Raw genomic sequence first — 24,748 nt, 5'->3', positions numbered from 1 at the left:
GAAGAAGAGCAACAATTCTAGAAACAGAAAATGGACCACTTTCTGAAAGGTAGAGCCCGCGGTGAAGTGAATCCAAAGCGACGCGAAGAGAGACTGCAGGGGGGAGGGGCCGCCTCCCGGCAAGCAGCAGTGCAATGGAACACAAAATCAGGACTTTCAAAAGTCTGCTCCACTGAGGGACATTGCTCCAGAGGCTAAACTGGGGTGAAGCCCACGTGGGGTCAGCGTGGCCCCAGGTCCCATGGAGTGACAGAAGGATCGGGGGTATCTAAGTGTCGCAGAGCTTGCAGGTATTAGAGCGGGGAAACTGGGTACAGAGACAAAGCCGAGGAGTAAGCTTGCAACTCAGGGTTACCTTGAACAGGTCACAGGCTGGATGAGCTCCCGGCCCGGCCAGAGACCAGGGAGAAGAGAGTGACTGAGCACTTTTATCTGAAGGGGAGTGACTGAGCGCTTTTCTCTGAGGGCGCACTGAGGAGTGGGGTCCCGAGCTCTCGGCTCCTCCCAACCAGAGACTGGGAGGCCACCATTATCATTCCCATCCTCTGGAACTCTGTGGACAGCATTCAGGAAACAAAAGCTCCCAAAAGCAAACGGAACCCAAGCTGAACTACTCAGCCCAGCCCCTGGGTAAGGGCGGGGCAATTCCGTCTCAGGCAAAGACACTTTAGAATCACTACAACAGGCCCCTCCCTCAGAAGATCAACAAGAAATCTAGCCAAGACCAAGCTCACTTACCAAGGAGAACAGTGGAATTCCAGAGGAGAAAGCAAAGCAAGGAATTCATGGCTTTTCCCCCATGATTCTTTAGTCTTGCAGTTAATTTTTTTTTCTTCTGCTAAATTTTTTTAACTTTTACCCTTTCCTCTTTCAATGTTTTTTTAACTAGTTTATCTTAAAAATAATAAAAATAATCTTTCAAAAAAATAATAATCTTTTTTGAACCTTCATTATTATAGTCATATTTTATCCTTCATGGTATCTAACTATATTTTTTGTATACACATAGGGTTTTATCTTCTAAAAACTTTGGGGTACAACTTCTCCTAACAGAACAAAATATATCCTAAATCTAGCTCCGGGCTTGTTCTAGTCTCCAGCCCGAATAAATTCTCTCCACTTTCTTTTTCTTTATTCTCCCAACCAACTTACTTTATCAACTCCTTTTTTAGAAATTAAAATTTTTTTTTATCTTTATAGGCATATTCCATCCCTTCATTGTGTCTACCCTTATATATGTTTTCCATTCTTTAAAATTTTGGGAGGTAGTTTCTTCTAAGAGACCAAAATACTCCCAAAATTAAGTGTGCGACCCTGTTCTAGTCACCAGTCTAATATATATATAAATTTTTTTTCTTTTTAAATATTTTTTCTGTATTCATTTTCAACTTTTTTTTCCTGAACTACTTTTTATCCCCTTTCTCCCTCCCACGATTTGGGATCTCTACTGATTTGGTTAAAGCACATTTTCCTGAGGTCTTTGTCACCCTTTTAGTATTTTATTTGCTCCTTCATATAATCTTATCTGGACAAAATGACGAGGCTTTAAAACTCACCACATTAAAAAAAGAACAAGAGGCAGTACTGAAGGCTAGGGACCTAATCAATATGGACACTGGTAATATGTCAGATCTAGAGTTCAGAATGACGATTCTCAAGGTTCGAGCTGGGCTCGAAAAAGGCATGGAAGATATCAGAGAAACCCTCTCCAGAGAGATAAAAGCCCTTTCTGGAGAAATAAAAGAACTAAAATCTAACCAAGTTGAAATAAAAAAAGCTATTAATGAGATGCAATAAAAAATGGAGGCTCTTACTGCTAGGATAAATGAGACAGAAGAAAGAATTAGTGATATAGAAGACCAAATGACAGAGAATAAAGAAGCTGAGCAAAAGAGACAAACAAATACTGGACCACGATGGGAGAATTCCAGAGATAAGTGACACCGTAAGACGAAACAACATTAGAATAATTAGGATTCCAGAAGAAGAAAGACAGAGGGGAGCAGAAGATATTTTGGAGAGAATTATTGTAGAGAATTTCCCTAATATGGCAAAGGGAACAAACATCAAAATCCAGGAAATGCAGAGAACCCCCCTCAAAATAGGTCCACACCCCATCACCTAATAGTAACATTTACAAGTCTTAGCAACAAAGAGAAAATCCTAAAAGCAGCCCGGGAAAAGAAGTCTGTAACATACAATGGTAAAAACATTAGATTGGCAGCAGACTTATCCACAGAGACCTGGCAGGCCAGAAAGAACTGGTATGATATATTCAGAGCACTAAACGAGAAAAACATGCAGCCAAGAATACTATATCCAGCAAGGCTATCACTGAAAATAGAAGAAGAGAGAAAAAGCTTCCAGGACAAACAAAACCTGAAAGAATTTGCAAACACCAAACTAGCTCTACAAGAAAGATTGAAAGGTGGCCTCTAGGCAAAGAGAGACCCTAAAACTAGTAGATCAGAAAGGAACAGAGACAATATACAATAACAGTCACCTTACATGCCATACAATGGCACTAAATTCATATCTCTCAATAGTTACCCTGAATGTAAATGGACTAAATGCCCCAATCAAAAGACACAGGGTATCAGAACGATAAAAAAAAAAAAAAAACCATCAATATGCTGCCTAAAAGAAACTCATTTAGACCCAAAGACACCTCCAGATTTAAAGTGAGGGGGTGGAAAACAATTTACCATGGTAATGGACATCAGAAGAAAGCTGGGGTGGCAATCCTTATATCATACAAATTAGATTTTAAACCAAAGAGTATAATAAGAGATGAGGAAGGACACTATATCATACTCAAAGGGTCTGTCCAACAAGAAGATCTAACAATTTTAAATATCTATGCCCCAACATGGGAGCAGCCAACTATATAAACCAATTAATAACAAAATTAAAGAAACACATCAACAATAATACAGTAATAGCTGGGGACTTTAACACTCCCATCACTGAAATGGACAGATCATCCAAGCAAAAGATCAACAAGGAAATAAAGGCCTTAAATGACACACTGGACCAGACGGACATCACAGATATATTCAGAATATTCCATCCCAAAGCAACAGAACACATACTCTTCTCTAGTGCACACAGAACATTCTCCAGAATAGATCACATCCTGCGTCATAAATTAGGTCTCAACCGGCATCAAAAGACTGGGATCATTCCCTGCATATTTTCAGACCACAATGCTCTGAATCTAGAACTCAATCACAAGAGGAAATTTGGAAAGAACCCAAATACATGGAGACTAAACAGCAACCTTCTAAAGAATGAATGGGTCAACCAGGAAATTAAAGAAGAATTGAAAAAATTCATGGAAACAAATGATAATAAAAACACAATGGTTCAAAATCTGTGGGACACAGCAAAGGCAGTCCTGAGAGGAAAATATATAGCGATACAAGCCTTTTTCAATAAACAAAAAAGGTCTCAAATACACAATCTAACCCTATAGCTAAAGGAGCTGGAGAAAGAACAACAAAGAACGCCTAAACCCAGCAGGAGAAGAGAAAAAATAAAGATCAGAGCAGAAATCAATGAAATAGAAACTAAAAAAACAACAGAACAAATCAACGAAACTAGGAGCTGGTTCTTTGAAAGAATTAATAAAATTGATAAAGCCCTGGCCAGATTTATCAAAAAGAAAAGAGAAAGGACCCAAATAAATAAAATCATGAATGAAAGAGGAGAGATCACAACTAACACCAGAGAAATACAAACAATTGTAAGAACATACTATGAACAACTCTACACCAATAAATTCGACAACCTGGAAGAAATGGATACATTCCTAGAGATATATAAACTACCACAACTGAACCAGGAAGAAATAGATAACCTGAACAGACCCATAACCAGTAAGGAGATTGAAATAGTCATCAAAAATCTCCAAACTTGGGGCGCCTGGGTGGCTCAGTGGGTTAAGCCACTGCCTTCGGCTCAGGTCATGATCTCAGGGTCCTGGGATCGAGTCCCGCATCAGGCTCTCTGCTCAGCAGGGAGCCTGCTTCCTCCTCTCTCTCTCTCTCTCTCTGCCTGCCTCTCAGTGTACTTGTAATTTCTCTCTGTCAAATAAATAAATAAAATCTTTAAAAAAAAAAAAAAAAAAAAAGAACAAATTTAAAAAAAAAAAAAAAAAAAAAAATCTCCAAACAAACAAAAGCCCAGGGCCAGACGGCTTTCCAGGGGAATTCTACCAAACATTTAAAGAAGAATTAATTCCTATTCTCCTGAAACTGTTCCAAAAAATAGAAATGGAAGGAAAATTTCCAAACTCATTTTATGAGGTCAGCATCACCTTGGTCCCCAAACCAGACAAGGATCCCATCAAAAAAGAGAATTACAGACCAATATCCTTGATGAACACAGATGCAAAAATTCTCACCAAAACACTAGCCAATAAGATCCAACAGTACATTAAAAGGATTATTCACCACGACCAAGTGGGATTTATTCCAGGGCTGCAAGGTTGGCTCAACATCTGCAAATCAATCAATGTGATACATTAATAAAAGAAAGAACAAAAACCATATGATACTCTCAATAGATGCTGAAAAAGCATCTGACAAAGTACAACATCCCTTCCTGATTAAAACTCTTCAAAGTGTAGGGATAGAGGGCACACACCTCAATATTATCAAAGCCATCTATGAAAAACCCACTGCAAATATCATTCTCAATGGAGAAAAACTGAAAGCTTTTCTGCTAAGGTCAGGAATATGGTAGGGATGTCCGTTATCACTACTGCTATTCAACATAGTAATAGAAGTCTTTGCCTCAGCAATCAGACAACAAAAAGAAATTAAAGGCATCCAAATCAGCAGAGAAGAAGTCAAACTATAACTCTTTGCAGATGATATGATACTACATGTGGAAACTCAAAAGGCTCCACTCCAAATCTGCTAGAACTTGTACAGGAATTCAGTAAAGTGTCAGGATAAAAAAATCAATGTACAGAAATCAGTTGCATTTCTGTACAGAAGAAAGAGAAATTAAGGAGTCAATCCCATTTACAATTACACCCAAAACTATAAGATACCTAGGAATAAACCTAACCAAAGAGGCAAACAATCTATACTCAGAAAACTACAAAGAACTCTTGAAAGAAATTGAGGAAGACACAAAGAAATGGAAACATGTTCCATGCTCATGGACTGGAAGAACAAATATTGTGAAAATGTCTATGCTACCTAAAGCAATCTACACATTTAATGCAATCCCTATCAAAATCCTACCCATTTTTTTCAAAGAAATGGAACAAATAATCCTAAAATTAATATGGAACCAGGAAAGACCTCGAATAGCTAAAGGAATATTGAAAAAGAAAGCCAAAGTTGGTGGCATCATAATTCCAGACTTCAAGATCTATTACAAAGCTGTCATCATCAAGACAGTATGGTACTGGCACAAAAACAGACACACAGATCAATGGAACAGAGTAGAGAGCCCAGAAAAAGACCCTCAACTCTATGGTCATCTTCGACAAAGCAGGAAGGAATGTCCAAAGGAAAAAAGACAGCCTCTTCAAGAAATGGTGTTGGGAAAATTGGACAGCCACATGCAGAAAAATGAAATTGGGCCATTTCCTTACACCACACACGAAAATAGACTCAAAATGGATGAACGACCTCAATGTGAGAAAGGAATCCATCAAAATCCTTGAGGAGAACACATGCAGCAACCTCTTCGACCTCAGCCACAGCAACTTCTTCCTAGGAACATTGCCAAAGGCAATGGAAGCAAGGGCAAAAATGAACTATTGGGATTTCATCAAGATCAAAAGTTTCTGCACAGCAAAGGAAACAGTCAACAAAACCAAAAGACAACTGACAGAATGGGAGAAAATATTTGCAAACGACATATCGGACAAAGGGCTAGTATCCAAAATCTATAAAGGGCTCAGCAAACTCAACATCCAAAGAACAAATAATCCAATTGAGAAATGGGCAGAGGACATGAACAGACATTTCTGCAAAGAAGACATCCAGATGGCCAACAGACACATGAAAAAATCTCCACATCACTCGGCATCAGGGAAATACAAATCAAAACCACAATGAGATACCACCTCACATCAGTAAGAATGGCTAAAATTAACAAGTGGGGAAATGACAGATGCTGGCGAGGATGTGGAGAAAGGGGAACCCTCCTACACTGTTGGTGGGAATGCAAGCTGGTGCAACCACTCTGGAAAACAGTGTGGAAGTTCCTCAAAAAGCTGAAAATAGAGCTACCCTATAACCCAGCAATTGCACTACTGGGTATATACCCTAAAGATACAAACGTAGTGATCCGAAGGGGTATGTGCACCCGAATATTTATAGCAGCAATGTCCACAATAGCCAAACCATGGAAAGAACCTAGATGTCTATCAACAGATGAATGGATAAAGAAGATGTGGTACATATATGCAATGGAATACTATGCAGCCATCAAAGGAAATGAAATCTTGCCATTTGCCACGAAGTGGATGGAACTAGAGGGTATTGTGCTTAGCGAAATAAGTCAATCGGAAAAAGACAACTATCATATGATCTCCCTGATATGAGGAAGTGGAGATGCAACATGGGGGGTCTGGGGGGTAGCAAAAGAATAAATAAAACAAGATGGGATCGGGAAAGAGATAAACCATAAGAGACTGTTAATCTCACAAAACAAACTGAGGGTTGCTGGGGGAGGGGGGAGGGAGAGGGTGGTGGGGTTATGGACATTGGGTAGGGTATGTGCTATGGTGAGTGCTGTGAAACGTGTAAACCTGGCGATTCACAGACCTGTACCCCTGGGGATAAAAATACATTATATGTTTATTAAAAAAAAATAAAAAATTAAAAAAAGAAAGAATAAAATGTTAGGATACCTGGGTGGCTCAGCCGGTTAAGCCTCTGGCTTTGGCTCAGGTCCTAGGATTGAGCTGAGTCCTACATCAGTCTTCCTGCTCAGGGTGGAGCCTACCTCTCCCTCTGCCTGCTGCCCCCTGCTTGTGCTCTTCCTCTCTCTCACAATAAGTAGATAAATAAAATGTTAAAAAATGTTAAAAAAAAAAGTTAAAAAAGAAGAAAGTGAATCATTATAAAGAATAAAATGTCTAGGAATCAATTTAACCAAGGAGGTGAAGAACCTGTACTCTGAAAACCGTAAGTGAAGAAAGAAATCAAAGATGACACAAATAAATACAAAGACATACCATGCTCTTGGACTGGAAAAATTAATATTGTTAAAATGTCCATACTACCCAAAGCAATCTACAGATTCAGTGCGATCCCTACTGAAGTACCAAGAACATGTTTTCACAGAACTAAGAACAAATAATACTAAAATTTATATGGTATCAGAAAAGACCATGAATAGCTAAAGCAATTTCAAGAAAGAATAACAAAGCTGGAGGCTCACACTCCCAGCTTTCAGGCTACATTACACAATACTATAGTAATTGAAACAGTATGGTACTGGCATAAAAGATCAATGGAACAAAACAGAAAGCCCAGAAATGAACCCATGCTTATATGGCCATTCAATGACAAAGGAGGCAAGAATATACAATGGAGAAAAGACAGTTCCTTCAATAAATTAGTTGAGGGAACTGGACATCTACCTGCAAAAGAATGGAACTCAGCCACTTTCTTCCATCATATCCAAAAGGAACTACATTTAGTTCTTCTAAGTTCTGAAACCATAAAACTCCTAAAACAGACAATAAGTTCTTGGGCATCATTCTAAGCAGTATTTTTTTGATTTATCTCCTCAGTCAAGGGCAACAAAAGCAAAAATAAACAAGTGGGACTAGATGAATCTAAAAAGTTTTGCATCAGGGCACCTGGGTGGCTCACTAGGTTAAAACCTCTGCCTTTGGCTCAGGTCATGATCTCAGGGTCCTGGAATGGAGCCTCGCATAGAGCTCTCTGCTCAGCGGGAAGCTTGCCCCCCCCCCAACTTGTGATCTCTGTCAAATAAATAAATTTTTAAAAACCTTTAAAAAGTTTTGCATAGCAAAAGAAATTATCAACAGAATGAAAAGACAACCCAATGAATGGGAGGTACCTGCAAATGAAGTATCTGAATCAAGGGTTAATAATGAAATATGTGAGAAACTCATCTATCTTACACCAAAAAAAAAAATCTGACTTTAAAAAAAATGGGTAGAGGACTGGAAGAGACATTTTTCCAAAGAAGACATAGAGATGCCCAACAGACACACTGAAAGATGCTCAGCATCAGTCATCATCAGGGAAATGCAACACAAATCAAAACCACAGTGAGAGATAACCTCATGCCTTTCAGAATGGCCAGTATCAAAAAGATAAGAAACAACAGATGTTGAGGATAAAGGAACCGCTATGCACCACTGACAGGAATGTAACAGTCTGGTGAAACCACTCTGGCAGGAATGTAACAGTCTGGTGAAACCACTCTGGCAAACAGTACAGAGATTCGTCAAAAAATTAAAAATAGAAATACTGTATGATCTAGCACATCTACTCCTAGGTATATACCCAAAGAAAATGAAAACACTGGGGCGCCTGGGTGGCTCAATGGGTTAAAGCCTCTGCCTTCGGCTCAGGTCATGATCCCAGAGTCCTGGGATCAAGCCCCACAATGGGCTCTCTGCTCAGTGGGGAACCTGCTTGCTCCTCTCTCTCTCTGCCTGCTTCTCTGCCTACTTGTGATTTCTGTCTGTCAAATAAATAAATAAAATCTTAAAAAAAAAAAAAAAAGAAAAGAAAATGAAAACACTAATTCTAAAAGAATAATGGGATGCCTGGGTGGCTCGGTTTGTTAAGTATCCAACTCTTGATTTCAGTTCATGTCTTGATCTCAGGGTCATGAGTTAGAGCCCTGTTGGGCTCTGTGCTAGGAATGGAGCCTACTTAAAGAAACAAACAAACAAACCTACCCCTATGTTCACTGCAGCATTATTTACTTTAGTCAAGATATGGAAGCAGTCTAAATATCCCTGACAGATGAATGGTTAAAGAAGATGTTATATATATACAATGCGTTATTACTCAACCATAAAAAAGAATGAAACCTTGCCATCTAAAACAACATGGATGGGCCTACAGGATATTCTGCTAAGTGAATTTGATTTTACTTCAATGTGGAATCTGAAAAACAAAACATAATAGTATGCAGCCATCAAAAGAAATGAAATCTTGCCATTTGCGACAACATGGATGGAACTAGAGGGTATCATGCTTAGTGAAATAAGTCAATCGGAGAAAGACAACTATCATATGATCTCCCTGATATGAGGAGGTGGAAATGCAACATGGGGGGTTAAGGGGGTAAGAGAAGAATGAATGAAACAAGATGGGACTGGGAGGAGGACAAACCATAAGTGACTCTTAATCTCACAAAACAAACTGAGGGTTGCTGGGGGGAGGGGGGTTGGGAGAAGGGGGGTGGGGTTATGGACATTGGGGAGGGTATGTGCTATGGTGAGTGCTGTGAAGTGTGTAAACCTGGCGATTCACAGACCTGTACCCCTGGGGATAAAAATACATTATAGGTTTATAAAAAATAAAATTAAAAAAAAAAAAAAAAAAAAAAAGAACAAACAAAACGAAATTCCTAAATACACAGAATGAACTCAGGGCTGCCAGAGGGAAAGGTGGTAGAGGGATGGGCAAACAAAGGTAAAGGGAATAGGGTACAAACTTCCACTTAAAAGTAAGTCATAGAGAGGCGCCTGGGTGGCTCAGTCGGTTAAGCATCTGCCTTCAGCTCAGGTCATGATCCCAGGGTCCTGGGATCGAGTCCCACATCAGGCTCCCTGCTCAGCAGAGAGCCTGCTTCTCCCTCTCCCTCTGCCTGCTGCTCTGCCTACTTGTGCTATCTCTTTGTCAAATAAATAAATAAAATCTTTAAAAAAAAATAAGTCATAGGTATGGGGAGCATAGGAAATATAGTAGAAAATAGAATATCTTTGTATGGTGACAGATGATAATTATACTTATCATGTTATTTTGTAACGTATGTAAATATCAAATTACTATGTTATACCCCTAAAAGTAATATTCTGTGTCAACTGTACTTCAAGAAAAGGATGAATTTCCCAGAAAAAAAAGACAATATAAGTTACCAATATCAAGAATAAGAGATATCACTATAGATTCTATAGATCTTAAAAGGATAAGAGAATACAACAATTTTATGCCAATAAATTCACCAAATTAGAGGATATGGACAAATTCCTTGAAACAAAATCTGAATTTCTCCATATCTATTAAAGAAATCACACTTGTTGTTAAAAACCTTTCCACATCAAAAACTCCAGGCCTAAAGGGTTTCACTGGTGAATTCTACAAACAATTAAGAAAATATTTCTCTTTTTATTTTTTGGTTAAAGATTTTTGTTTATCTATGACTGAGAGAGAAAGCTAGAGAGGGAACACAAGCACGAGGGAGCTAGAGAGGAAGAAGCAGGCTCCCCACTGAGTAGGGAGCCTGATATTGGGCTCGATCCCAGGATGCTGGAATCGTGACCTGAGCTGAAGGCAGACATTTAACAACTGAGCCACCCAGGCTCAGTTCCCAACTCATTCTATAAGGTCAGTATTACCCTGATACCAAAACCAGGCAGACATACAAGGAAAGTACAGACCTCATAGAAATTGATGCCAATTTTAATTTTTTTTAGATTTTATTTATTTCTTTGAGAGAAGGAGAGCTCCACAAGTAGAGCTGTGAGCCCAATGCGGGCCTTGATCCCGGGACTCCAGGATCATGACCTGAGCCAAAGGCAGTCGCCTAACCAACTGAGCTACCCAGGTGCCTGATATAAATTTTTAAAGCAAAATTTTGTAAACGGAATCCATCAATATGAAAAATGAAAATACATCGAACCAGATGAGGTTTATCTTAAGGATGCAGGTTGGTTTAATACCTGGAAACCAATGTAATTACCACATATCAAACTGAAAAGCAAAAACCATTCAATCATTTCAAAAGATGCAAAAACAGTATTTGACGAAATACAGTATCTATTCCTAATTCTTGGCTAAACAACATAAATACATTTTCTTTTTTTTTTTTTAAGATTTTTATTTATTTATATGACAGACAGAGATCAAAGGAGGCAGAGAGGCAGGCAGAGAGAGAGAGAGGTGGAAGCAGGCTCCCTGCTGAGCAGAGCACCTGATGTGGGGCTTGATCCCAGGACCCAGGGATCATGACCTGCGCTGAAGACAGAGGCTTTAACCCACTGAGCCACCCAGGTGCCCCCATAAATACATTTTCTAAAGGCCCTCTCTACCCCTGCACAGTTTCCATTCTATCATTCGACTAAATTTGCCTTTGCTCTACTGCTTCTGAGACACAATACAGCATGGCCATTAAGAGTGTGAACTCTGGGGATGCCTGGGTGGCTCAGTTGGTTGAACACTGCCTTCGGCTACAGGCATGATCCCAGGGTCCTGAGATAGAGTCCTGCATCGGGCTCCTTGCTCAGCAGGGAGCCTGCTTCTTTTGCTGCCTCTGCCTGTCTCTCTGCCTGCTTGTGTGTACTCTCTCTCTCTCTCTGGCAAATAAATAAAATCTTAAAAAAAAAAAAAAAAAAAAAGAGTGTGAACTCTGGAGCTGTAATACCTGGGTTCAAATCCCAGCTCCACCCCTTACTGGGTGTGCAACCCTGAACAGTTACAACTTCTTCATGCCTCATTTTTCCTATCTACAAAGTGAGGATAATAATAAGACTTCTCTTATAGGGCATCATAAAGTTAAATGAATTCATATATATACAAAGCACTAAAAACAGTGCCTGACATATAATAAGAACTATGTAAGCATTAACTATTATTTTTATTATTACCTTTGGAAAATACCTAGCCCTTAACCTCTGGTTGATCTCAGACGATCACTTTGTTGAGAAGCATTTCAGCAGGTTAAACTAAATCCGAGAGATTAGTACAGAGTCGTTAAGGTCATGGAGAGCCAGAGCTTGAATCCTGGCTCAGTTAATTCCAGGCTAGGTGTCCTGAAGCTCATTGCTTAACCTCTTTTCTCATGCTCAAAAGGGTCTTAGTATCTTACTTCTTCAGACTGTTATGAGGGCCGTGTCGAAAATCCCTTTTCTTTTCTCAATTTCCCACCAAAGCCAGACTTACTTTACCAGGATGTCTTCCAATTGGACTGGTCCTAGGCCTGGCTTTTCCAGAAACCAAGAGCAAATGCTGGCCTCTGAAGAGGTCGATATTAAAAGGTCAATCCTGTATTTGCCCAGAACTTTTGGGGTGTTGTCCTCTCAGAGGCCAGAATTACTTCTCAGGGTCATGAGAATGCCTTTTGGGGACCAGGATTCTGATGGGAAGAGCCTGGCTCTAACGAGCTTATAACTGGTCTTCTATCAACTGGTAGTATTTCTGAAAGTCAGTCCTAGAACTTCCAATCTCTATTTGGGAGTTAATTAGTACCTTAAAGACAGTGGCTACAAAAATTTTGTATTTCCAATCCCAATGTTTTATAAGAACTTTAATTCTTATTAAAATGCCACTGTTCACACTTTAACATGCTCTCCACATCTATCTCTTGGTGTACAATGTGGCTCCATATGCATTTTTCCTCCTCAAATAGCTGATTATCTGTATTTCTGGGTATCTCTGGGGTTTTGATTCTGTGCCCCTGACCTATATTTCTATTTTCAGGCCAGGTCCCACAAACTTGAGGACTACTCATGATTCCCCACTGTCATCAGTAGCCACATCTATTCTGCATTTCTCAAGTTTGTTTACTCTGGATTCATCTTTGTCAAGTCTATCTTCTTTGTCCTCATGTATGCTTTAGCATCAAGTGATTCTATCTCAATTCATTTTTTTCTTTTTTTTGAGAGCACACACACAAACACAAGTACATGGTGGGAGCAGGGCAGAGGGAGAGGGAAAGTATCTCAAGCAGGCTCCACACCCAGCATGGAGCCCAACATGGGGCTCCATCCCATGACCCTGATATCATGACCTGAGCAGAAGTCTAGAGTCAGACACTCAGACGACTGAGCCACCCAGGCACTCCTCAAGTGAGTCCATTTTTAGTAGGCTTCAGACACATCTGTTTCTCCCCTTCTGGTTGCTCAAATTCAAAATCTTAATCATTTTACAATACTGCAAGAGCAAAAACCTCCTAGCTGGCCTCCCCCTATTCAACTCATAGCAGAGAACTTTCCCACCCACATGTTATTTTGAATATAGCAGTAATGTTTAATTCCGTTTAAACCAAATGGTTTTTAAGACCTGAAGACACTCTCCTCTATCGACCTCCATCTAAAGGCCTTCATTTCCCAACACTCTGGATCCAGGATCATCAATACAGACAACTATATTTTTCTCTCATCAGTGTGTTCCCTAGTCCTAGGTACTGATTCCACAGCCCAAATCCTCTCAACTGTCATGTGATATAATATTTAAGAATATAAGGGCTAGGGTTCTAGGTTAGAAAAGCTCCATTTCTGATTAGCTATGACCTTCTTTATGCCTTAAGCTTCATGTGGAAAGCAAGACAATTACAATACCAACCACAGCACCAACTGGCCTCAGATGTGGGTCAGACTAACAGAGCTTGTCTATGCAAAGCACTCTCCTCACACAGTAAGCACTGAGGAAACACTAGCTATTACTACTGTCCCACTAGTACCGTACTGCCTCCTAACAAGAGACCTAGGGCCTGGCACATCCTAGGTGGTCCATAAAATGAATATTTATTCTTGCTTCCAAAATTATTCAAATACTAGTGAAAGATACAGATTTTAATCTGGGAATCTGACTTACCTTTAAATCTGAGTTGGCTGCAAATTTCTGTCCAATTAAAGCTGCATTTCCTCCTACATAGTGCTGTAAGACAGTTTCAAAGTTATTAGACAGTATTTTAACAACCCATGTTACCCAAGCTTAGTAATTTTTTTAATTTGTTAATTTATAGTCCATTTCCCACCCCAAAATTTTGAGGCTACTTTACAACAGTAACACACAGATGAAGTTTTAATAAAATTATTAACCTCCTAGGTTCACAGACAATGAATTATAAACAAAGGCTAAAAAAACCCAAATATGTTAACCATGAAAATTAGTGTAACTGCCTTAATTGTAGATCAGATCTGGCCTTGAGCTTTCAGGAAGCTAGAAGAGATAAAGGAAACATGAAAAATGTGGACAGATCTTATCTTCTGTGCCACAGTCCTACTGAAATGAATATAGGACTGTGTTACTCTCCTCCTAAAAATCATTCAATAGATACTTCAGTGAACTAAACTCAACTTGTAAGTGAGGCACACGGCCTTTCTTTATCTGCCCCCCAACCCTGTGCTCTCTTTTCTACCTCCTCTCCTGTGCTTCCCTCCCACACCATGCCTATAGCTCTCTGAGCCTGTCTTCCTCGGTCTTTGTTCTTTTAGCACACGCTATTCCTCTCTCCTGGATGCCCAGCCCTTCTCATGCACTAGGAAATACCCACTTCCTTCTCAAGAATCACCTGCATGCACCTCTTCTGTCATATCTGCTGTCTCTCTTTCCCCACTGCCACCTCAGCCTCCACAGCCGCCCTCCCAGACAGGATTAGAGATCCCTTGCCATCCCTATACTCGAACTCCACTAAAGCCCTTGTCCACTTGGGCTACTATCATCTGGGTACATGACTAGCTCCCTCAAGGCAGGACTGGCTCTCTTCTTACTACAGTAAGCGCTCGGTAAATGACTGTTGCTAAGTTTCAAAAAAGATGTGTTAGAAAATATAAAGGCTTTCCTAGGAGCAAGTCTAAGGGTAATGGGTCCTAACATAGAACTATGTCTCCTAAACACCACTCCTTTCAGCTGCAGACCTGGTGCTGGAGAGGCAGATGACTCAAGGCCGGTATTCCATGTTGCTGACTAAGGATGGATCCACATGCTTTTGGACACCTATCAAATAGGATAAGGCTGATGCTCCATTATGAAAACTGAGAAGCCTAATCAATACTCTTGCTCAGATGGAACGCCACTATCTTACCTTCTAGCCCTCAACCACATGCAGAGGCACAGACTAAACAATTCAATTCTAGATTCTAGACACCACTTCCATCCTAAGCTTCCTGTTGACCAACTCCAGATTCAGGTAAACAATAACTGCTTCCTGTAGGTAAATTTAAAGCTTTCTGTGAGATACAGGCTAAAATTTGGTCTTTTTCATTTTAGCATGAATTTTTATTTGACTATTATGACCAGATGAATTTACTAAAATTCTTGAGGGAAAATATTAAGATTTTATGAAGTGGATTTTAGATTTTTCATGTAATAGTTATTAACTACTGTTTTATCAATCTGCTTATAGTTTAAGGGAGTTTGAAAAGACATCAAATGAAGTGTTGCCTTCACGGAAGGTAAGGAGAGCATTTTAGACCTCATACTTTTAAGAAATAACTTGGACAATCAAAAAGATATCTTTATAGAAAAAAAATCTTTTTTTGCATCATGAAACAAAAGGCAGGATCAAAGCAGAAGAGAATAGAAATTGAATTAGTGGTTCAAATACAATGATAATAAAGACTTTTAGCAGCAGACTTGTCACCATGTTAGAACTACTGAGATACTTTCATAAAAGATCAGAATCTCACTAGTGAACTCAGCTATAAAAAGGACTGCAGCCGACATTTTAACAGCTTGCTGTTTGCTTTACAAACTCGGCTGGGTAACGCCTATGCCCACTTTAATGTTCAAATGGGAAGATTCAAAAGCAAAAAGAACTTTAAAACCTTGAAAGTTCTCAAAATAAAAGTGGCCATAAAGAATGGCCCATGAAAAGTACCAATTAAAAATGGCATTAAGGAGCTCCCCTAGCAAGAACCACATCTAGACTGATGTGACTAGCCAAGGCAAGATTTTAGGTGAGTAGGAAAAACTGGGGGTGGGGGGTGGGAGGTGGGGGGTAGACAGACGCTGAAATAAACAATCAAAATTCAGTCTCAAGAGGTGTGAGGGCACGTGTCGCTGAAGGTATGCTGGGGTTAAGGGCCTGGGATGTCCAGGCCCAGCACTGCCTCTTACTCCATGTGAACCTTAAAAAAGTATCAGAACCATGTGGGCCCTAAGGCTTTATTTATGATCACCGTGTGGGCTTGGGGACCCCTAGGTCTGACAGGTCCTATCCTGTAGACCAGGGGTTCTCAAAACAAGGTCCTCAAAACAAGAGCATTAATGCAACCAGGAAACTTCCCAGTAGGGAATTAAGTTCTTGAGTCCCACCCTACATCTACTGAATCAGAAACTCTGGGAGTAAGGCCCAGAAATCTGTTTCATTAACCTCCCCCCACAGTGATTCTGTGTTTTAGGTCTGAGAACGACTGATCTAGACCAGTGCTTCTCAACCAATGTGATTTTTTTCTCCCCAGCCTGGGAACAACTGAGTATGACCTTTTTAACTGTCACAGCTAGGGAAGGAAGAGAGTGTTATTGTCTGTCATCCAGTGGGTAGATGCGAGAGATGCTGCTGACATCTCACCTGTGCAGGACAGCCCCTACCACAAAGAATTATCCAACCCAAAGCATCAGTATTGCTGAGGTAAGGAACCTGGCTCTGGGCCACCAGAGCAGAGGTGAGGATCCAGGACTCCCTTGTCCATGCACAAGCTACAAATAGTGCTCTGTGTGTTTAGCCTTATTCTCCTGCTCAGGAAGGACTCAGCCATATTATTATTCCACTTTATCAGCCACAAACAAGAGTGGGCATCTTTACTACCTTCAAATTGGGTAATATGAAAAAAGAGCAATTTGATAGATGAACTAGGACCAAAATTTTGGTAACTAGGCTTCCTAAATGTTGGCTGAATTGAACTGACTAGAAACAGTGGAGTTAATGAAAAGTTCAGATACACAGTTTGACAGAAAGGGAAAATACTACAGAACTGAATTCCTAACAATCACCCTCCAGAGAGACTGAGGAAAAGTTACTTGGTTGCTTCTAGGAACCTTATACAAAAAGCTATCTTTCCCCACCTTATCTTAATTTACTGCTGGTGAACCAAACAGACCTGGGCTCCTGGGAGCTCTGATGCAGTCTGGGCAATGTCATGGAAAGCTTCCTTATCGCTGAAGAAGCGCTCAGCTGCGGCTCCCTTCCCCATGAAGTGAACAAAAGCTTCTTCCAGATCATTCCTTGAATGCAGAATGGTGTGATCTTTTCCATTCCCAGGACTCCGGCCAAGCGCCTGCAAGAGCTTCACCCCTGAGAGCACTACATCCACACAGGCATTGACTCTGGAAGGAAGGAGGAAAGAGGCAGTGTGAAAGAAAAGAGAAGCAGCACCATGGAAGCTACTCTGCATTTAATAACAGAGAAATGTTTCCAGGAACTGTATCCAAACAGAAAAACCAAGGAAGTGGATCGAAATCTGGACAAACATCTTAGGATCGAAACACAGGAATCTTTCTTACAGGATGGTAAACTTTTTTTTTTTTTCCTTAAAGATTTTATTTATTTGTGAGAAAGAGAGAGACATTAAGCAAGGAGGCTGACGTGGGACTCGATAACAGGACTCTGGGATGATTACCTGAGCTAAAGGCAGATGCTTAACTGAGACACCCAGGCATCCTCAGTGTGGCAAACTTTTACGCTAGCTACAAAGAGAAAACAGGTGCTCAGCATTTGAGAACAAAATTATCATAATATAAATACAGCATTTCTGAGAAAATGTTGGCAGAGACATACTGTCTGGATTCCTACTGGCTTTCTGACTTGGGCAAGTCACTTTAATTTCTCAACTTCCTCATTTACGGTGTAATGTGGGTGTTAGACTCATAGAACCGTATTGAAGATTAATATATGCTTAGAAACACTGCTTGGTGCAAAGTAAGCAAAATATAAGTTTTGATCAAAGGCCAAATATCAGATACCTTCCCCTCAAAGACACATTAGGATGGTGGTAACACTCACTAAATACCTAATGTCTAAATACTCCTAGCTGAAACTTTTCAACAGTTAAGTGGCGCCTTAAAGACTGAGGTACATCTGTAGCCTAGTAACAATTCATCACTTGGCAGGTGTTCAGTGGACCAAACCAAGACCTTTAAAGGGCCTGTGAGAAGCCAGTGCTGCACTACCTAGTTGTCTCTATGGAAACAAATTATAAGGCACTATGGTTGTCTGGCTTGGCCTGTCTATAAAAATATAAACCAGAAAAGTTCTGATTTATGTTTTTAGTGTTACTTTCCTAAAAGCCATCCCTTAGAGAAGGGTCAAATAATTTGGGTACCTAGAGAAGGACTTCCTGTCCCCCACCCCACAATCACCTTGATTCCTGCCTCTGCCTACTGGGGATGTCATTTTTGCCAGGGGGGCTAGATGACCACACAGGCAGCTGGAAGCTTCTGAGAAGGCCAAAGCTCACAGTAGGCCAACAACAAGCTTCTGGTGATAAGGATGGATGGGCTTCCAGGGGTAATTCTGAGCAGCTTCTTCGAAAGCAGAAAGTATATTCATTCATAAGAAAGGCCCAAACGATTGGATTCTGGTGTAGACTATAGCTCTGTTTCCCTTCTAGTCTCTTAAAAACAACAACAACAACAACAACAACAAAAAGCTCTTGATCTGGAAATTAACACATGAATTCATTAATGGTGGTAAACTCTAAGAGGAATGAGATGGGCAAGGGCGAGGAATTTTATATTTCGCTAGATGTATTTCTGATTCTTAGAAGCATGCATTACTTTTATAATTAAAAAACAATTATTGGGGCGCCTGGGTGGCTCAGTGGATTGAGCCTCTCCCTTTGGCTCAGGTCATGACCTCAGGGTCCTGGAATCGAGCCCCACATTGGGCTCTCTGCTCAGCAGGGAGCCTGCTTCCCCCTCTCTCTCTCTGTCTGCCTCTGCCTACTTGTGATCTCTGTCAAATAAATAAATAAAATCTTTAAAAAAAAACAATTATCATATGATCTCACTGATAGGAGAAATTTGAGAAACAAGACAGAGGATCATAGGGGAAGGGAGGGAAAAATCAAACAAGATGAAAACAGAGAGAGAGAGACAAACCATAAGAGACCCTTAATCTCAGGAAACAAACTGAGGGTTGCTGGAGGTTCGGGGGTGGGAGGGATGCGGTGGCTGGATGAGGGACACTGGGGAGGGTATGTGCTATGGTGAGTGCTGTGAATTGTTTAAGACTGATAAATCACAGACCTGTACCTCTGAAACAAATAATACATGTTAATTAAAAAATATATAATTTTTAAAAGGTTCATATGAAGGGTAGACATCAGTGACATCACTCAAGCAAGGTTTACAAGGGCAAGAAAGAGACACATTTTTCCTAATGACAAACTCACGGCACCCACATCATAAGCATTCTTTAATTTTTCCCCTATGGATCCCACGCTTTAAAAGATTTCTCCCCACCAAACATAATTTAAATACTCAAATTTTCTTATTCTTTTAAAACAAAGGCACATACTCTGGTCAATTGGAAAGAGTTACTATGCTTTTCTGTGCATAAAACACACTGACATTCATATGGCAGGTGCTTAATGATAAGTTTAAAATAACGTTCCTTTCATAGCCCTACTGATTATAAACCAAGCATACCTTATAAACTGGTCTCAATTCCACCCCATATAGGAACACCCATATAGGATGTTCTTCAGTTCTTTATTTCTACTGGATGTAACATTAGATGTTTAAAGGATAGACTTAAAAAATATTTTATTTATTTATTTGGCAGAGAAAGAGAGCACGCACAGCACAAGCAGGGAAGGCAGCAGGCAGAGGGAAAAGCAGGCTCCCTGCTGAGTAAGGAGCCTGATGTGGGGCTCGATCCCAGGACTCCTGGGATCATGACCTGAGCCGAAGGCGGATGCTTAAAAGACTAAGTCACCCAGGAGCCCCAAGGGTGGACTCTTAAATCGGAGAGCTTTCCCTGGCTCTCAGATGCAAGCAGGTTCCCGAGTTTCAGATAGTACAAACTCTGATAGTGAGAGACACTATTTCCACCCAACAGCCCAAAAGAAAATGTTTTCCAATGGATTTGGGTCCGGAGTCTGGAAAGCAAAAGTTCAGACACTGAGGGACGCCCACATCTGAAAATAGCAGTTTGCACAAACACATCACCTTCATCCCCAGTGATACGCTAAGACCTTGAACATGGTCTGGTTCTTTAAAGATGAGAATGGAGAAGTTTACAAAAGTTACAAGACAAGGGGCGCCTGGGTGGTTCAGTCAGTTAAGCGTCTGCCTTCAGCTCAGGTCATGATCCCAGAGTCCTGGGATCGAGCCCTGCATTGGGCTCCCTGCTCATCAGGAAACCTGCTTCTCCCTCTCCCTCTCCCTCTCCCACTGCTTGTGTTCCCTCTCTCGCTATGTCTCTCTTAAATAAATAAAATCTTAAAAAAAAAAAAAAAAAAAAAGTTACAAAACAAAACCAACTCCCCTCCCATAACGGAAAGGAATAATGTTCAACATATTTTGCAACCCAAGGCAAAACCCAGCAGAACCAATTTTGAGTTAAAAATATGTACCTACCATAGGAATATTTTCTGCCCCCCCCCCCGACTTCATCATGTCATGAATACTAAGGGAAAAAAAAAAACTTAAAAAGGAAAAATTTTTATTCAGTAGCTTTTCATAATAAAAAGAACACTGAACATCTACATACCAGATACCAAACTAATGTGCTTTCTAGTTATACTTTAATCAGAACAAGAATCTCCCTCTGCTCTTCCCTCAATTCAAAAGCATCCAAGAATGTAACAACCACATCACCTATGGTGCTTTATTCTCAGGGATATTAAAAGGAGGAAGGGAGCAAAAGAACCAGAAGAGAAAATTATGCTCATGTGACTTTAGGCAGAATTTCAGAGTTGAGAAAGAAATGTCTAAGATTATAGTGTGAGTTTGGAGAAAACAAAAACAGATAAAATAACTGGAAAACAAAGCAAGACAACAGATGCTGAATGCCCAAACAAGGGGAAGGACTAGAAGGCTAGGGGAGCCTGGGCTTCTAGGCCTACTGCCAGAGACTCTTGGGGGGTGGGAGAAGGGGAGCTCAGTGCTCCCTCTAGACTGCAAGTTCTTTAGAGGCAAGAATGGTTGTTTTCATTACCTCCCTGCTGCTTCATTATCTGCAAAATGTTTCTTTAGGTTCTTCCTAGCTTTTTAACACTATACCTGAGATACTGCAAGAGGTAATCATAATCATTTCTGCAGAGAAGAAAAATCCAAAGGGAAAGAAGGGCAGTGGTCCCTGGGGTGAAGTCTGGATGGCACTGTGGACAGAGAAAGCAGCCTGGTATTTAGGAAGCACTGAATGTAAGACAGGCATTTTCAAAGAGACCACACCAATTGCAAAACGCTGTAAGACAGGGAAGTAGTCACACTGCTTTTAGCTGAGAAGAATTGAAGCTGGGGGTTGACTACCATTCCAAAGGCCACAAATGGAAGAGCCTAGGTTCAAACCCAGATTTCTCTGATACTGAAGCCCTCACAGGAAGCACACACAAGCAAAGATGCAGATGAAGGGATTAACTCTGTGTCAGTAAGAATGTTGATCTAGTTAGTGTCATTCCCCGTACCTGGCTTCACTCTGACTTTTGAAACCCATCTTACTCCACTCCTCTGTTGATCTATTAGATCCATTAGTAGATCTAACTAGATGGAGAATTAGTAATCCTCTGGGACACAAAGGCTGACTTTTAATATTTTATTTATTTATTTGACAGAGAGAGAGAGAGAGATCACAAGTAGGCAGAGAGCCAGGCAGAGAGAGCGGGGAAGCAGGCTCCCCGCTGAGCAGAGAGCCCCATGCAGGGCTTGATCCCAGGACTCTGAGATCATGACCTGAGCCGAAGGCAGAGAGGCTTAACCCCCTGAGCCACCCAGGCACTCCTGACTTTTTTTTTTTAAACCATGAATCCTGAAAGCACTTTTCAAATTGTCATCGACAGCACTGTGTACCCCTGTCCCCCATCAATTCATATGTTCAAGCCCTAACCACACATGTGGATGTTTTTGGAGATAAAGACTATTTAAAGAGATAATTAAGGTTCAATGAGGCCATAATCCAAGAAGACTAATCTCCATATAACAAGAAGAGACACCAGGAGTATGCATGCACAGAGGAAAGTCCATACAGTTTAAGTGGTGGGAAGAAGGCCATCTGCTAGTCAGGATCTCATTCTGAGACTATCAGCCTCTAGAACCACAAGAAAATTCTTGTTGCTTAAGTCACCCAGTCTGTGGTATTCTGTCATGTCAGGCTAAACACTAATAATGAATATATCTGTCTTCAACAAATGAGGTGGATACTTTGTCTTCACCCATTTTTACATCCTCAGAGCCTAGCAAAGACTTGACACATACCATATAATTGCTGATACTTGCTGAATGTCCATAAAGCCAGGGAGGACACTTAAGAAACTGATAAGAAGGAACACCTGGATGGCTCAGTTCATTAAGCATCTGACTCGATTTCAGCTCAGGTCATGACCTCAGGGTCATGAGATGGAGCCCCATGCTGGGCTCTGCACTCAGCATGGAGTCTGCTTGAGATTCTCTCTCTACCTCTACCTGACCCCACCCCCCGACTTGCACCTGTGCACTTTCTCACAAAATAAATAAAATCTTTAAAAACAAAAAACCAAGCAAACAAAACCTAAAAGAAACTCATAAGGAAGTAGGTGAAAGGGCCTGAACTTGAGAGAAGAGATAAAAGGAAATACTATCTGAAGAAACTATATGCTGGTTTAAAAAAAAAAAAAAAAAAGAGTCCTATGGGGTACCGGGTTAGCTCAGTACATGAAGCATGCAACTCCTGATCGCAGGGTTAAGTATGAGCCCCACAATGAGTGCAGAGATGACTCAAAATAAATATTAAAAAAATACTAACATTTGTGTGCTCTTTACAGAAGACACCATGCAAGATTACACAATTATTTTGTTTAATCTTCAGGATAACTTTGCTCTACCCTTGCCTCAAGCACTCACAAAAACTAGCAGAGTACTTCATAGAAGGTCTGCTTTTGTATCATGCTTCTGAGGTGATGGCAAGATATTTAAATCGAATTAAGACAAGGTTTAAAGTTAGTGTGAAGGGAACAATGAGGAATACAAAGAAAGGAGGCCCTGTGAGTTGGGAGAACATTAAATATGCAATGTCACTGAAGTCAAGGGAAGAAAAAGAGTTTCAAGGAGAAAGGCATGTTCAGCGCGTGGAAGACTGCACGGGGCTGACAACGAAGACTAAAAAAGGGCAGCTGAATTGGAAAATCAACAAATCACCAGTGAGCTTTGAGAGAGCAGTTTCAATAGCGACGGTCTCCCAGACTACGGTATTAAGAAGGAGAAACAAGGGAGATAAAGTCGATAGCTAAAGGTAGTGAACCACACCACTCAAGACGTTCAGAAGAGGGCGAGCGTCTTCGAAGTGTGACCGCAAAAAGGCAGTCGCCAAAAGATCTGTAACAGGATTGAAGGAGACTAGCACAGGAGGGTGTCAGGCTGCGCGGGATTTGCAGAGGCTATTAGATCCTACCGAGATGACAGAGGGGCGCAGAGACCAGGCAAGAGGAAAAAAGCAGTCTGATGAGTCCCTGCAGCAGTGACGAACAGGGCTGGTCCCAGACATCCGACGCTTCACCAAGGAGGCAGCGTGGACACCAGCGCCGAGAAGCCTTCCCGGCAACGTCTGGGAAACCCTATTTCCGCGCGGTTCTACCTCCCAGTTCCCCAGCCGCCCGAACTCCTCCAAGGCGGCCCTCGGAGGCCCGAAGCACCCGCACTTCCTGGAAAGACCCAAAGACGCAGGTCCCGCAGGCACTCACCCCACGGCCACGCGGCGCCAGCGCCGGGCCGGCCGTACGATGAGCGCGTCCCAGGCGGCCGCCAAGCGGCCCTCAGGGGAGCCGGGTCCCGGAGGCGCGGGCGCCAGCTGTAGCGAGCTCCACAGCGAGCGAAGCGCCGAGCCGGGCAGCTGCGGCTCCAGCAGGAGGACACAGCCCACCGCCAGCGCCAGGAAGCCGGCATACGCAGAGCCGCGCCACAGCGCCATGGGGACAGAGGCGCCGCAGCCGCCGGCCCGCTCCTTTCCCGGCCCGCGCCTCTTCCGTCTCGGCGTGCGCCGCCGTAGACACGCGCCACGTCACGCAGGCGCGCCACGGCCCCCGAGGGGCGGGCTTGGGGGCGGGGCTCCGCGCCGCTCCCCGGGTGCCCCGGGCTGGCGCTGGGGGGCGCGGTTGCACGGCCCAGAGGCGGGAACGCGGATCGGGACTCCAGCCGGACCCCACCAGAGGGGCGAGGGTGCGTTTGTTCGGAGGGGCACCAGTGTCCCCCCTCTTTTAATTCGTCCCTCCGCGAGTGTGTCCATCCTCTATCGCTGGCTTAACTCTTCCTCTTTCTCCCTGGGGGAATTAGCTCAGACGGCACCCGCGCTGCAGGCGAGGAGGGAGGGATTCCGCCCCTTTCGAGGGCATCCGAGGCTTTCAGCCCTTCGAGGCCTCTGCCAAGACGGGAGATCCCGCAGTGATCCCTCTCGCGGGACGACCGGAATCAGGCCTTCAAATAACCCTCTTGGGGGCGCTGTTCCCTTTAGCAATATCAGAAAAACGCACAAATGCACACAATCTTGTGTTAGTTACGGAGATTATGGACTTGGGTTAAGAAACACTGGTTTCTCCTCTTTTCCGCGGCGATAGGGCTTCAGCCCAGGCAGGCTCCGTCTTCCTCATTGTGACACTTCTGTGTATGAGTGTACATTATGAGAAGTGAAGCTGGGCTTGTTGTCAGCTCCT

The 24,748-nt window shown here is 41.9% G+C and overlaps 1 protein-coding gene across 2 annotated transcripts in view; it reads right to left on the bottom strand.

Annotated features, from left to right (window-relative positions):
- Positions 1-24,088, bottom strand: part of ADPGK (ADP dependent glucokinase) — a 43,280-nt gene extending 19,192 nt beyond the window's left edge. For both annotated transcript variants that reach the window (XM_059180457.1, XM_059180458.1), the window contains exons 1-3: positions 23,783-24,088; positions 17,006-17,231; positions 13,776-13,838 (exon numbers count right to left, since the gene is read on the bottom strand). In XM_059180457.1, the coding sequence (XP_059036440.1) occupies positions 13,776-13,838; positions 17,006-17,231; positions 23,783-24,009 (516 nt within the window). In that variant the 5' untranslated portion in view covers positions 24,010-24,088. The remainder of the gene's footprint in view (positions 1-13,775; positions 13,839-17,005; positions 17,232-23,782) is intronic.
- Between the last annotated feature and the right edge of the window lie 660 nt (positions 24,089-24,748).

The sequence above is a fragment of the Mustela lutreola genome, chromosome 7 (genome assembly GCF_030435805.1).
Source record: "Mustela lutreola isolate mMusLut2 chromosome 7, mMusLut2.pri, whole genome shotgun sequence".
In the NCBI taxonomy this organism is placed as follows: domain Eukaryota; kingdom Metazoa; phylum Chordata; class Mammalia; order Carnivora; family Mustelidae; genus Mustela; species Mustela lutreola.
The sequence above is the reverse complement of the archived record's forward strand: the minus strand, read 5'-3'. Positions and strand labels throughout refer to the sequence as shown.